This window comes from Drosophila mauritiana, chromosome X, assembly GCF_004382145.1.
Source record: "Drosophila mauritiana strain mau12 chromosome X, ASM438214v1, whole genome shotgun sequence".
Lineage (NCBI taxonomy): Eukaryota > Metazoa > Arthropoda > Insecta > Diptera > Drosophilidae > Drosophila > Drosophila mauritiana.
In genome coordinates this window covers 3,639,212-3,652,696 of record NC_046672.1, presented here as the reverse complement: position 1 = coordinate 3,652,696, position 13,485 = coordinate 3,639,212, and the positions used below count along the sequence as shown (strand labels likewise).

Below are 13,485 nucleotides of genomic sequence, written 5' to 3'. Positions count from 1 at the left end.
ACCCCGGACACCCAGTCAAGCACATAAGCGGTACGTCTGCAGTCGATGGAGAGAGGAGCCGTACCTGTGATGGCGCAGGTACAACAAAATTATGCAGACACTTCACTGTATTATATTTGACATACTCGTTGATATATGTATCGACCATATCACCTGCTTATAAATACATATTTACATAACTGTGGGATGTGAAATATATCAAAGCAAAGGAAGCTATCATAGCTTCTCAATAATCGGTCGTGTACACTGTACCAAGCTGAGTTTAAAAAGCAATCAAGTACCTCTGGGTACAACCACCCAGGTCTTGGCATCGCTGAGCCCAGGTCATGTGCCGCTGGTTCTGCTTGGTCGCTCGATTTGGCCATAATCGAACATGTGCACCAAGCTGTCCGTTAGCCAATTTCGCGCTGACATGGGGCGGGGTGCGGTAGATAGGTTCTGGATCCAGGGTGCAGGGTGCAGCCATTGAAGCGTCTAATCGACGCTTTCATACACCATGCGTACCCAATGTCCTTCATATAAAGTGAGCAACCCGCACAGGTGATGCGCCGGATAGTTTAAGGGACTAGGGCTCCATCTGTCCAACCCGCTCGAAAAGAAAGCAAAGGTATCTCCCCTTTTACCCAGAAACACAAGCGAAGATCAAGGAATACACTTTTTGCAAAGTAAAACCGTTTACCAAAAAATATGGACATTAGCAATTCGATTTCTTGTTGATTCGTTTATTTAATTCCATTGATAACTGGTGTATGAATGTAGTTGTGAATGAGTTTTGAATACGAGTGAGTGGGCGATTGCTTTCATGTTGGGGGGCTAAATGCATTGGCTTAGTACAATATGATTTAAATCCTACTCAGTACAATTTTGTTTGACAAAATGATGCGATTAGTTTTATCCCTTTCTTCATCCTCGGTAATTTAGGCTAATATTATTGAATATGTTTTTTTTATTTTGTTTTGGTTGTTTCTCGAGCTTTAGTTCAACTAGATCGATCGGCACCCTTGAATCTGACTTGACGTCTAAACATTCATGTTTGGTTCGTCACAGGACAATCTTTTGATTTCCCTGTGAACTGCAAATGTGAAAAGTTTTTAAGCATATTCTAGCTCCTTTGTATAGGTTCATTTGCCATTTTAATGGCCGCAAGTATGCTTTTCAATAATATGTGAAGAAGCATCTCCAGCATCTCCAACATCTCTTTCTGCTCGATTTAAATACATGTTGCTTATTCTTCTGACTGCTTGTAGTATTTTGAATATTTGAATTCTCTCCATTGTCGCCCGTTCTTTTACGTGTTGGTTAAGTTAAAGCTTAGGAAATGTTTGTTTTTTCTCAGCTGCAAAAATGTGTAAGGCAGCCGCTTTCCCTTTTATGTTTCGTGTAGTCCATCTTCCTCCCCGCTCTCTGTTTCTTTCTCTTTCTTTGCTGTTTTGTAATCTCGCTCGATTTCGTGTGATTGGTTGTTAACTTCTTTTTATCGACGCATGTTTCAGTCTTACTACTTCCCCATTTTTAAACCTTAGTCCAAACCGTCATCGACGAAGTCGGCGGAATCCTTTTTAGGCTTTGGCTCGCTCGGCTCTCCAGCTTTTTCACCCGCTTGGCCAAAGGCAGCACCCACATCTCCACCGGGCACAATCTTCTTGATAAGGTTGTATATCTTCGGGTTCGACGCGTACTTCGTGATGTTACCGGGATTTGACAAAATGTCCTACGAAAGTTAATAAATAACAACGATTTGATAAATAATCCCATTACTGCATTTGTAATAGAAATAGAAAAGTCGTATTCACGAACCTGAATGGCGGCTGACACCTCGGGATCTTTCATGACGCCCAGTATATCAGATATATTTACGTTACCAGGAGCCCCAGGGGAAAATTCTCCGGATGATCCACCAGAGCTGGCATTGTGCTTTTCCTGCTCCTTACGGGCGCGCCTCTGATCCCGCTGGCGTTCCTTGATCTTACGCTCTGCCTGGCGACGCTCCTGCTTCACGCGATGCTGCTCGATTTTCTTGGCATTCGGAGTGACCTCCTTTAGCCACTCGTCTGTCTCCTCGTCGAAGTCCAGCTTGCATGCTTGGCGCAAGTCATGGGCAGCCAGCTCAAAATCTCCGAGGAGGCGACGGGCGCGTCCCCTGAACTTGTAGCCAGCCGCCAAATCCGAGTTGAGTTCCAGCGCCATGTCGCAGTCCCGAATGCAGGCATTCGGCTTCTTCAGCTTGAGGAAGGCCTGACCACGCTTAGCGTGGAAAAGGGCATTACCCGGGCTCAGTTCAATGGCCTTGGTGTACAAGGCGATGGCCTCGTCGAACTTCTGCTGGCCGTAGGCGGAGGCCGCCTGGGCGCGCAGCTCGCTCGCCTGCTCCACCTCCTCTTCGGTGGCCTTCTTGCTGTAGTTGCCCATGGGTTGAGCGGGGTCGCTGTCCGCCTCGATCACACCTGAAGGCATCGGAAGTAATACGGATAGAAGATACGTAGTTTTAATTGGCGTATTACATATATTAATACTGCAGGATTTGAATTTGGGTAAACGCTTAGTTTGCAGTGTCGAAAGGATACATGATAAAGCAACTGCCAGCACTGCGACAGCAACGCATCAAAGTCCAGGGTTGTGACCCCCAATGACCACGTGACTCGGCAGAATTTGCACACTCACCCTCCATGTCCAGCTCCACGTCCGACTCAGGATCGGAGAGGGACTTTTCGTCCTCGCTATCCACGGAGGCATTGGCCGGCTCGTTGGCCTTGGCACCAGCATCGCCGCCGAATGGGCACTTGCTGGAAAAACAAGCCGGGGATGAGCAAACCATACAATCGTGTTGTTTTGAAAATTGGTCAAATAGTGCGGTTAACTTACCCTCCGGCGCTGCCACCGTTGAATTGGCCAGGCGGCACCGTGCCACCAAACTTCTCCACGAAATCTTTGACGAACTGCAGCTGCGGCATGTTCAAGAAGGTGGGATTCTCAAGCGCATAGTCGATGAAGTACTTCAGCTTCTTCAGATCCCCGGTTTCCAATGTGAAAGCCATTACTGAATTCCGTTTTGTCTCGATGTTTTCAGATCTGGTGTCCTGCAATATTTGCTTAACTTTACGTCCACTTTTGCTCTGCCCTATCGATTGGCATGCATAAATACCATGAAAAAGTACTGAGAATTAATCGCCAGTATTTATCGCTTCGCTCTTGTATTTTTCAGTATTTTGTGCGTACGATAGTGCTGGAAAATGTGACAACTTTTAAAAAGATAACAGCAATTTTCCGCCACATACCCCAAAACTAAATACATATACATATATATATATATATACATATTCACATAGGACCGAGAATGTAATGAGCCACAATTAAGTCTTTAACTATTGCTGAACAAGTTTATGTGTGCCCCCATTGACATTAAAACAGTTTTCTGTTAATCATTTTAGTATTTTTTTATTTTCAATGTTTCGTCATGTTTTTTGTTTGCTTTTATCTTTTGTTTTCTTGGTGTTATTTTTTAGCTTTTTTCATTTTGTTTTGGAATTATGTTTTTTTTCATTATTTTCATTATGTTTTTGTTTTCGTCATTAATTTAAACATTGATTAAGCATAAATTATTTATATAAATATTTACAATGCTCTTTGCTATTTTTAGGGAGTTTTTGCCTCTGCTTTTTTACACTTCTTCATACTTATTCTCTAAAAACTAGTTTCGGGTTACATACAATTATACAATTATAATTTTAAAATTAAAAAAAAAATATGTACATATACATATATACATATATCGGGGTGGCTTGGTCAACCAAAGTTCTTTCGTGGCTTTTGATGGCTGAAAGGCGCCATTTTCGCCTTGACTGCGCGAGGACACGGCCCTGGAACTCGAGCCCCGATGAAACAGGAGAAATAACCCATCCTGCTCCACCCTGCGAAAACCCAAAACCAAAATCGAAAAAACCCAAAGCCCAAAGCCGAAAACCCCCTGTTTGCCAACCCTCCAGCCAACTGGGGGCCGCAAGGTAAATTTGTGAATGGTTAATGAAAAGTTACCCAAACTGCACGCCCATTCGAACTGAGCCGAAACTTCTTGGACTGTCGATTCATTACATTAAATGCGGGGGGTGGTGAGGAGTGCAGGTGCGCAGGTGATGGGCAAATGTCATAAATTATTTGCCTCCCCCTCCCGAGCGGGGTGGTTTTATATGTAAATTTATATAGGATATTTACACGCAACATTCGCGGCTGCGGCATCAAATATTTACACTGATTCCGGGTATTCGAAGACAACAAAAGAAAGAAATAACAAAAAACAGGTGGGGAGCAGTGGGGGCGAAGGGCCAAATTAATGAACCTTGAAAAATGTGTTAAAACTTATTGTTTTCTTCGACAGCGATTCTCGACGAATTGATATTTTTTAACTTAACGTGGCCAGAATGGAATTTTTGAATTTTTTAAAGATGACGGGAAAAAAATTGGACGTTCTGCGAAAAGTAGGTAATGATTAACTAGTTTTGAATACTATTGAATGCCTAACTAATACGGAATGAGCCGTATCATCATAAAACTAAGAATTTGGTATACTCAACAATTGCCACTATACAATCCCTACAGACACATAGTTAAAGCCCAAATTAATGGGTCGCTATCCGTATTAGCTGATAATACCAGGGAATACCAGTTTGGCATAAACAACTTGTTGAACAACCCACAAATAGTTTGGTTAACAACATTTTTGTTTTTCACCTTATGCGAAGGCAAGGTAAATGCAATTTTCTAGCCCATAAATTTGTTTGAGCTGCTAACTTTTGGCACTTTCATTGTGGCCGCTATCGTTTGTTTGCCGGTGTGTGGCACTTTGTTTAAGTTTGGTTACCAACCAAGGAACGAAAACATGGTAAGAAGAAATACCCAGCGAACGAGGAAATCAAATGGCCAACGGGAATGGCCAAGACGAAATGCTTGAGATTTGTTTAATTGCATCCTGGCTGGTGTTTTTTGCCATCAACAAAAATAACAGGATGGCTAGCACTCCACAAAATGGCGTCCATCCGAATGGGCTGTGGGCTGATTCAGTGGGTGGTTCGATGGGGGACAGTACTTACGATATCCATTGGTATATGCCCGACACAGTCAGCTCACCCTTATCCTCGAGGGCGTATTCGATGAGCTCCGTGTAGGTGAACGGTGGTTTCTTTGGCCTGCTTGTTTTGCGGTGGTTGGTTTTGGATTTCAGCCACATTGGTGGGTGGTTCGGTGGTTCGGTGGTTCGGTGGATCGGCGATTGCGTGGTTGGGGAAATTCGTTGGCGGCATCGATTGGAGGACGACATTGAAAGCAAATGGAGAACGCACAAATCAGAGAAAAAGATTGAAAATATATTAAAACAAAAGAGAGAATGCTATAGTCGAGTTCCCCGACTATCAGATACCCGTTACTCAGCTAGTGTGAATGCAAACGCAAAATGTAATCATTGGGGAATAAAATGAAAAAAAAATTTAAAAATTGATCATGATCAACAAACTATATATATATTTTATACGCTTTTGCCTGTTACATACTTTTCAACGAATCTAGTATACCCTTTTCCTCTATGAGCAACGGGTATAAATAGATGTTTCAAAGAATTAGGAAATATAGAATTTAGCAGTTGACACTGTCATATTGTTTTATTTCTGCAACACTTACGCCTTGGACGAAGTATCCTCGACGACAACGTGCTCGGCAACTATCATGTCGTTACCGTCCAGCTCCGAGGTGACCTCCATCACCAGCTCCTCGAACTTGCGCCCAGTCTTGGTGGAGCCCACGCCGACCACGCCCCCCGCTGCTGAAGCGCCAGCGGAGCCGTTGCTTCCTCCTGCTAATGCCGCTGGGATCGCTGCACTGGAGCAGCTCTTGGGCGATCTGGCCCGTTGATCCACCATACCCGATCCGAGGGATTGATTTGTGCTTGTGGCGGATGCGGATGCGGATGCCGATGCGGCGGAGGCGGATGATGGCGAGGTGGAACTGCATGGCGACGTGGCGATTGGCACTGCCGTCGATTGTGGATGAGGTGGAGCACTGCCCTCCGGCAGATTGACCGCCTGTCCGTGAACCTGATTGTGCGGCGATAGGTGCGTCAACTCGTCGAACTTAAAGTTGAGCAGCCACGAGAGGTTCTTATCCTCGAAGTCCGCCTCGGTGGCTTCATTGGCCCCACTAACCGAACCGGATGAGGTGCGTCGGCCCGCCGACTGTATCCGCTGCTTCTGCGGCACCAGAAAATGTTGATTCTGATGAGGGTTCTGTCCAGGACTGGCATTCTGTTGTGTTGACTGGTGCGTATGATTGGATGCATTTTGAGCTGATGATGATGTTGGTGGTGGCGGCGGCAAAGTGGCATTCAATTGTCCTAGTTCCGCCTGCAGGCCGGAGTTATAGCGATGATCCAGCTCCAGCAGCTCGCCACCGGTCCAACCACCATTGTCATCCAAAGGAGCACTCGATGGTGGACAGTGCGAATAGGCGACGGCGGGCACCAGAAGACTGCTCTCAATGGAAAAGAGATCGTTGATGAAGGACGTCGAGGATTGGGCGGGTGCAGCGTTCGTTGGCGGATTACTAGGTGGCTGTTCCAGCTGCAGGTGGAAGTGCAGATCCCCGGCATCGTAGTCCAAGTGTCGCTTCTTCCAGGGATTCGCCCCGATGGGCTCGTAGTCGTGACCCAAAGCCAGATCCTCCTGATCGTCGAACTTGCGCTTAAGAAAGTTGTAATCACTGGGAAGATTACTGTTCGTATCATTTTGATTGGTGGTACTGCTATTGTTGTTGATGTTGCTGCTGGGATTCGATGTGGGGCTGGATGCACTGCCCGTTCCATTGACGGGCATGTTGACAATCATGATGTCCGGGCTGTCTCGATTTCAATCACGTAAGCCAAGCCAAAACACACAACTCACACTTGGCGAAAAAGAGCAAGTAACACGGAAAAAAAATTGACCTGCTTCGTCTAGGGGACGGACGAAGGATATTTCTTTCTTTATTTCTAATCTTTAGTTTAGTCAAGAGCGGAAATTGGGAATTAGTCGGTCCGCACTGGCTAACTGGCTAACCGTCTCGCGCTGCGACTGGCCACGGAATGCGATGGGCCGCCAGGAGTCCAGACCAACTTGGCTGTTCTGAGCTGCGCCTGCGCCCTCCTGCCACTCATCCACATTCACATCCACCACCCCGGACACCCAGTCAAGCACATAAGCGGTACGTCTGCAGTCGATGGAGAGAGGAGCCGTACCTGTGATGGCGCAGGTACAACAAAATTATGCAGACACTTCACTGTATTATATTTGACATACTCGTTGATATATGTATCGACCATATCACCTGCTTATAAATACATATTTACATAACTGTGGGATGTGAAATATATCAAAGCAAAGGAAGCTATCATAGCTTCTCAATAATCGGTCGTGTACACTGTACCAAGCTGAGTTTAAAAAGCAATCAAGTACCTCTGGGTACAACCACCCAGGTCTTGGCATCGCTGAGCCCAGGTCATGTGCCGCTGGTTCTGCTTGGTCGCTCGATTTGGCCATAATCGAACATGTGCACCAAGCTGTCCGTTAGCCAATTTCGCGCTGACATGGGGCGGGGTGCGGTAGATAGGTTCTGGATCCAGGGTGCAGGGTGCAGCCATTGAAGCGTCTAATCGACGCTTTCATACACCATGCGTACCCAATGTCCTTCATATAAAGTGAGCAACCCGCACAGGTGATGTGCCGGATAGTTTAAGGGACTAGGGCTCCATCTGTCCAACCCGCTCGAAAAGAAAGCAAAGGTATCTCCCCTTTTACCCAGAAACACAAGCGAAGATCAAGGAATACACTTTTTGCAAAGTAAAACCGTTTACCAAAAAATATGGACATTAGCAATTCGGTTTCTTGTTGATTCGTTTATTTAATTCCATTGATAACTGGTGTATGAATGTAGTTGTGAATGAGTTTTGAATACGAGTGAGTGGGCGATTGCTTTCATGTTGGGGGGCTAAATGCATTTGCTTAGTACAATATGATTTAAATCCTACTCAGTACAATTTTGTTTGACAAAATGATGCGATTAGTTTTATCCCTTTCTTCATCCTCGGTAATTTAGGCTAATATTATTGAATATGTTTTTTTTATTTTGTTTTGGTTGTTTCTCGAGCTTTAGTTCAACTAGATCGATCGGCACCCTTGAATCTGACTTGACGTCTAAACATTCATGTTTGGTTCGTCACAGGACAATCTTTTCATTTCCCTGTGAACTGCAAATGTGAAAAGTTTTTAAGCATATTCTAGCTCCTTTGTATAGTTTCATTTGCCATTTTAATGGCCGCAAGTATGCTTTTCAATAATATGTGAAGAAGCATCTCCAGCATCTCCAACATCTCTTTCTGCTCGATTTAAATACATGTTGCTTATTCTTCTGACTGCTTGTAGTATTTTGAATATTTGAATTCTCTCCATTGTCGCCCGTTCTTTTACGTGTTGGTTAAGTTAAAGCTTAGGAAATGTTTGTTTTTTCTCAGCTGCAAAAATGTGTAAGGCAGCCGCTTTCCCTTTTATGTTTCGTGTAGTCCATCTTCCTCCCCGCTCTCTGTTTCTTTCTCTTTCTTTGCTGTTTTGTAATCTCGCTCGATTTCGTGTGATTGGTTGTTAACTTCTTTTTATCGACGCATGTTTCAGTCTTACTACTTCCCCATTTTTAAACCTTAGTCCAAACCGTCATCGACGAAGTCGGCGGAATCCTTTTTAGGCTTTGGCTCGCTCGGCTCTCCAGCTTTTTCACCCGCTTGGCCAAAGGCAGCACCCACATCTCCACCGGGCACAATCTTCTTGATAAGGTTGTATATCTTCGGGTTCGACGCGTACTTCGTGATGTTACCGGGATTTGACAAAATGTCCTACGAAAGTTAATAAATAACAACGATTTGATAAATAATCCCATTACTGCATTTGTAATAGAAATAGAAAAGTCGTATTCACGAACCTGAATGGCGGCTGACACCTCGGGATCTTTCATGACGCCCAGTATATCAGATATATTTACGTTACCAGGAGCCCCAGGGGAAAATTCTCCGGATGATCCACCAGAGCTGGCATTGTGCTTTTCCTGCTCCTTACGGGCGCGCCTCTGATCCCGCTGGCGTTCCTTGATCTTACGCTCTGCCTGGCGACGCTCCTGCTTCACGCGATGCTGCTCGATTTTCTTGGCATTCGGAGTGACCTCCTTTAGCCACCCGTCTGTCTCCTCGTCGAAGTCCAGCTTGCATGCTTGGCGCAAGTCATGGGCAGCCAGCTCAAAATCTCCGAGGAGGCGACGGGCGCGTCCCCTGAACTTGTAGCCAGCCGCCAAATCCGAGTTGAGTTCCAGCGCCATGTCGCAGTCCCGAATGCAGGCATTCGGCTTCTTCAGCTTGAGGAAGGCCTGACCACGCTTAGCGTGGAAAAGGGCATTACCCGGGCTCAGTTCAATGGCCTTGGTGTACAAGGCGATGGCCTCGTCGAACTTCTGCTGGCCGTAGGCGGAGGCCGCCTGGGCGCGCAGCTCGCTCGCCTGCTCCACCTCCTCTTCGGTGGCCTTCTTGCTGTAGTTGCCCATGGGTTGAGCGGGGTCGCTGTCCGCCTCGATCACACCTGAAGGCATCGGAAGTAATACGGATAGAAGATACGTAGTTTTAATTGGCGTATTACATATATTAATACTGCAGGATTTGAATTTGGGTAAACGCTTAGTTTGCAGTGTCGAAAGGAAACATGATAAAGCAACTGCCAGCACTGCGACAGCAACGCATCAAAGTCCAGGGTTGTGACCCCCAATGACCACGTGACTCGGCAGAATTTGCACACTCACCCTCCATGTCCAGCTCCACGTCCGACTCAGGATCGGAGAGGGACTTTTCGTCCTCGCTATCCACGGAGGCATTGGCCGGCTCGTTGGCCTTGGCACCAGCATCGCCGCCGAATGGGCACTTGCTGGAAAAACAAGCCGGGGATGAGCAAACCATTCAATCGTGTTGTTTTGAAAATTGGTCAAATAGTGCGGTTAACTTACCCTCCGGCGCTGCCACCGTTGAATTGGCCAGGCGGCACCGTGCCACCAAACTTCTCCACGAAATCTTTGACGAACTGCAGCTGCGGCATGTTCAAGAAGGTGGGATTCTCAAGCGCACAGTCGATGAAGTACTTCAGCTTCTTCAGATCCCCGGTTTCCAATGTGAAAGCCATTACTGAATTCCGTTTTGTCTCGATGTTTTCAGATCTGGTGTCCTGCAATATTTGCTTAGCTTTACGTCCACTTTTGCTCTGCCCTATCGATTGGCATGCATAAATACCAGAAAAAGTACTGAGAATTAATCGTCGGTATTTATCGCTTCGCTCTTGTATTTTTCAGTATTTTCTGCGTACGTATTTCCAGCACTAGGAAAATGTGACAACTTTTAAAAAGATAACAGCAATTTTCCGCCACATACCCCAAAACTAAATACATATACATATATATATATATATATATATATATACATATTCACATAGGACAGAGAATGTAATGAGCCACAATTAAGTCTATAACTATTGCTGAAGAAGTTTATGTGTGCCCCCATTGACATTAAAACAGTTTTCTGTTAATCATTTTAGTATTTTTTTATTTTCAATGTTTCGTCATGTTTTTTGTTTGCTTTTGTCTTTTGTTTTCTTAATGTTTTTTTTTTAGCTTTTTTCATTTTGTTATGGAATTAATTTATTAATTAATTTTTATGTTTACTTATTGATTTAGTATCTTCTTCGCACTTATCTCTGTCGTCGCCGCCTATTTCGTGTTTGCATTGTTCTTTTTCGGCTTTCTTCGCCTTTTCTTGTGTTTGGCGTGTGTCTGGTTGAAGGGGTGAAGGGTCAGAAAATGGTGAAAACTGGTGGTGATGTTGGGGTATCGGAAGGGAGTGGGTGGTGGCGATGGCCTATTCTGAGTGCCCTTCTCTCCGTGCTCGCTCGCATACAAATATTTTTCATATCCGTTCACTTTAAATAATTTTTTAGCATAACTATTAAATAATTTGTTTATATATAATACATACATATATGTATATATACACACACATATATACAGAGGTGGTCAAAAGTATTTACACAACGAGCTTTTTTTTCAATTAGTTGACAATTGAAAAAAAAGCTCGTTGTGTAAATACTTTTGACCACCTCTGTATATATATATATGTATATTCAGTTTTTTCGCAATTCGTTCAATTTAAACTTTTTAATTATTATCGTAATTATTTTTTAATAAAATACTCAACAAATAATTTAATGGGTTTTGTTTTTCTCGTCTGCCTCAACTGTCTCATCGTTTTTTTCTGCTGCTGTTTTTATTTTTATTTTCGTTTTTTTTCTTTTTAAGTATTTATATTTTGATTCGTTTAGTACTATTTAAACACTTAGTAGGTATTAATTTGTTTAGCTTTATACGCTTGCGTGTGTGTTCTTGAGTGTGACAACTTTCTCTATGAAAAACTCAATAAAATCGAAGAATTAAAGACAAATAAATTAAAACATCTCGTGGTTTTTTTATCAAACATTTCGCTTGTTTATTTTGTTTCTCTTTTTGTTGTTTCTGTTTCTTGGTTGTTGTTGGTTTCGCTGTGGATCAAACCGAAACCGTTAAGTGATAATAAAAAATAATGGTAATGGTAATCAAAATAATAATAATAGTTTCCTTTTAAATATGTATAATTTATAATTTAAAGATGTGCATTTTACATAATTATATAATAGATAGATTCGCTCTCATCCTCTATGCATCTCCTTTCATTATCTTCACATTCCTTGCTTTTCTTTATCTTTTATCAAATTAAATTAACACACTCTCGCATCCAATCGTTATCGACAATCGATGACATCACATCGATATACACACACATTTAGATATCGACCATTATGGGCTAATTCTAACGGTTACATTAAACGGAAAAAAAATCGGAATCATTATCCTCATATCATTATTCTTTATAGAGATGCAAAAAAAAATGGTAATCTTACAAACTGATTGGCTAAAATTAAAGGAAAGTACGTACATATACAAATTTGCATACAAATCTGAAATGGTTCTTCTGGTTTCTTATGTTTTTTTGCTGGTTTTCTTCATTAATTTAAACTTTAATTAGGCATAAATTATTTATATAAATATTTACAATGCTCTTTGCTATTTTTAGGGAGTTGTTGCCGCTGCTTTTTTACTCTTGTTCTGCTTTCCGTCCTTATCTGCGTCCATTTTTGTTTCTTTCTATCGCGTTATTTTCCATTTTTTTCACTTATACTCTAAAAACTAATTTCGGGTTACTTTTCATTCATTTTGTTTTGCGTAGACTTAAGAAAAAAATATTTTTCGCTTTTGGATGAATCTTGCATCTTTCACTCCCCGCTCATACTCTTCTTTTCCTCTTCTGATCTTTCTCTTTAAGGTTTTTTTTTGTCTGGCTGTAGGCAGATTTCATATCGGTTTTACATACATATAGATCTATATATTATTGAAACATTTAGCTTGGTAGTTCATGTTTTTTTGCAGGTTTTATATATGTATATATATTTCTATTAATATGCCTTGGATATTAATATTTAATACAATTTACGCATAGTGCATTACAATTATAATTTTAAAATTAAAAAAAAAAAACATGTATATATATCGATACATATATGTGTAATTTTAATAAAAACTATTACATTAGTTTACTATGTATTTAGAAGTATTTTACTTCAAATAGGTTTATTTTCTGTTGATTTTTCTGATCCGATCTGATCTCATGAATTTTCTCGATTTTTCTTGCATTTCTATTTATTTTCTTTTTGTGGCATATAAAAAATGGTTTGATTCTATGAATTTTTCAGTTTTTATATCTGTGGATTCGTTTGTGGTTCAGATACGACTATATACAAATGTATATATATATGTATATATATATATATGTGTGTGTGTTTGTGTGTGTGTGTGGTGTTTATGTCTATGGTACTTTTATTTTTAAATCAATTTTTTTTGGATTTTGATACAAAACAAACAAAAATGACTTTTATATCTCAAATTGAATTAAAATATAATTGGGATGTTTTTTCCGATTAAAAGCGTTAAAAGGAAGAGATAAATATATATATATAAATATATTTATAAAGATTTACTAGTATGCTTGAATGTTTATGCAGATATATATATATATATATAAATATATATTTATATAATTTTTATATTTTATATATATTTATACATTTATATAATCATTACTAGTAACTATGCATGGACACAAAGTGAAAATTTACAGTTAACATTATTCGTTTTGTTTCTTTTAAGGCAAAATTAGTCTGCAGTGTCTACCTTGTGTGTATGAGTAAGTGTAATTTTAATGTTTGAACCGCAAACATAATCCAGCAGATAATGCAATCATTTGTTATTTCCCATTGCAAATGTCCCCTGTTTTTTGCGTCTTTATAATCCTTTTTTGCG

General features: G+C 41.7%; 3 protein-coding genes across 3 annotated transcripts; all 3 read right to left on the bottom strand.

Moving 5' to 3' along the window:
• Nucleotides 1-701: 701 nt before the first annotated feature.
• LOC117147754 (hsc70-interacting protein 1) lies at nt 702-3,116 on the bottom strand. Its single transcript, XM_033314765.1, has 4 exons — nt 2,863-3,116; nt 2,662-2,783; nt 1,798-2,444; nt 702-1,711 (listed from the first exon to the last, which is right to left on the bottom strand). Exons 1-4 carry the CDS (start codon nt 3,033-3,035, stop codon nt 1,520-1,522), a joined length of 1,134 nt encoding a protein of 377 aa, XP_033170656.1. The 5' UTR covers nt 3,036-3,116; the 3' UTR covers nt 702-1,519.
• Nucleotides 3,117-5,012: 1,896 nt separating this feature from the next.
• Nucleotides 5,013-7,084, bottom strand: LOC117147393 (ubiquitin carboxyl-terminal hydrolase 36-like). The gene is made up of 2 exons (XM_033314262.1): nt 5,668-7,084; nt 5,013-5,180 (listed from the first exon to the last, which is right to left on the bottom strand). Exons 1-2 carry the CDS (start codon nt 6,864-6,866, stop codon nt 5,081-5,083), a joined length of 1,299 nt encoding a protein of 432 aa, XP_033170153.1. The 5' UTR covers nt 6,867-7,084; the 3' UTR covers nt 5,013-5,080.
• Nucleotides 7,085-7,892: 808 nt separating this feature from the next.
• Nucleotides 7,893-10,317, bottom strand: LOC117147700 (hsc70-interacting protein 1-like). Its single transcript, XM_033314688.1, has 4 exons — nt 10,054-10,317; nt 9,853-9,974; nt 8,989-9,635; nt 7,893-8,902 (listed from the first exon to the last, which is right to left on the bottom strand). Exons 1-4 carry the CDS (start codon nt 10,224-10,226, stop codon nt 8,711-8,713), a joined length of 1,134 nt encoding a protein of 377 aa, XP_033170579.1. The 5' UTR covers nt 10,227-10,317; the 3' UTR covers nt 7,893-8,710.
• Nucleotides 10,318-13,485: the final 3,168 nt, after the last annotated feature.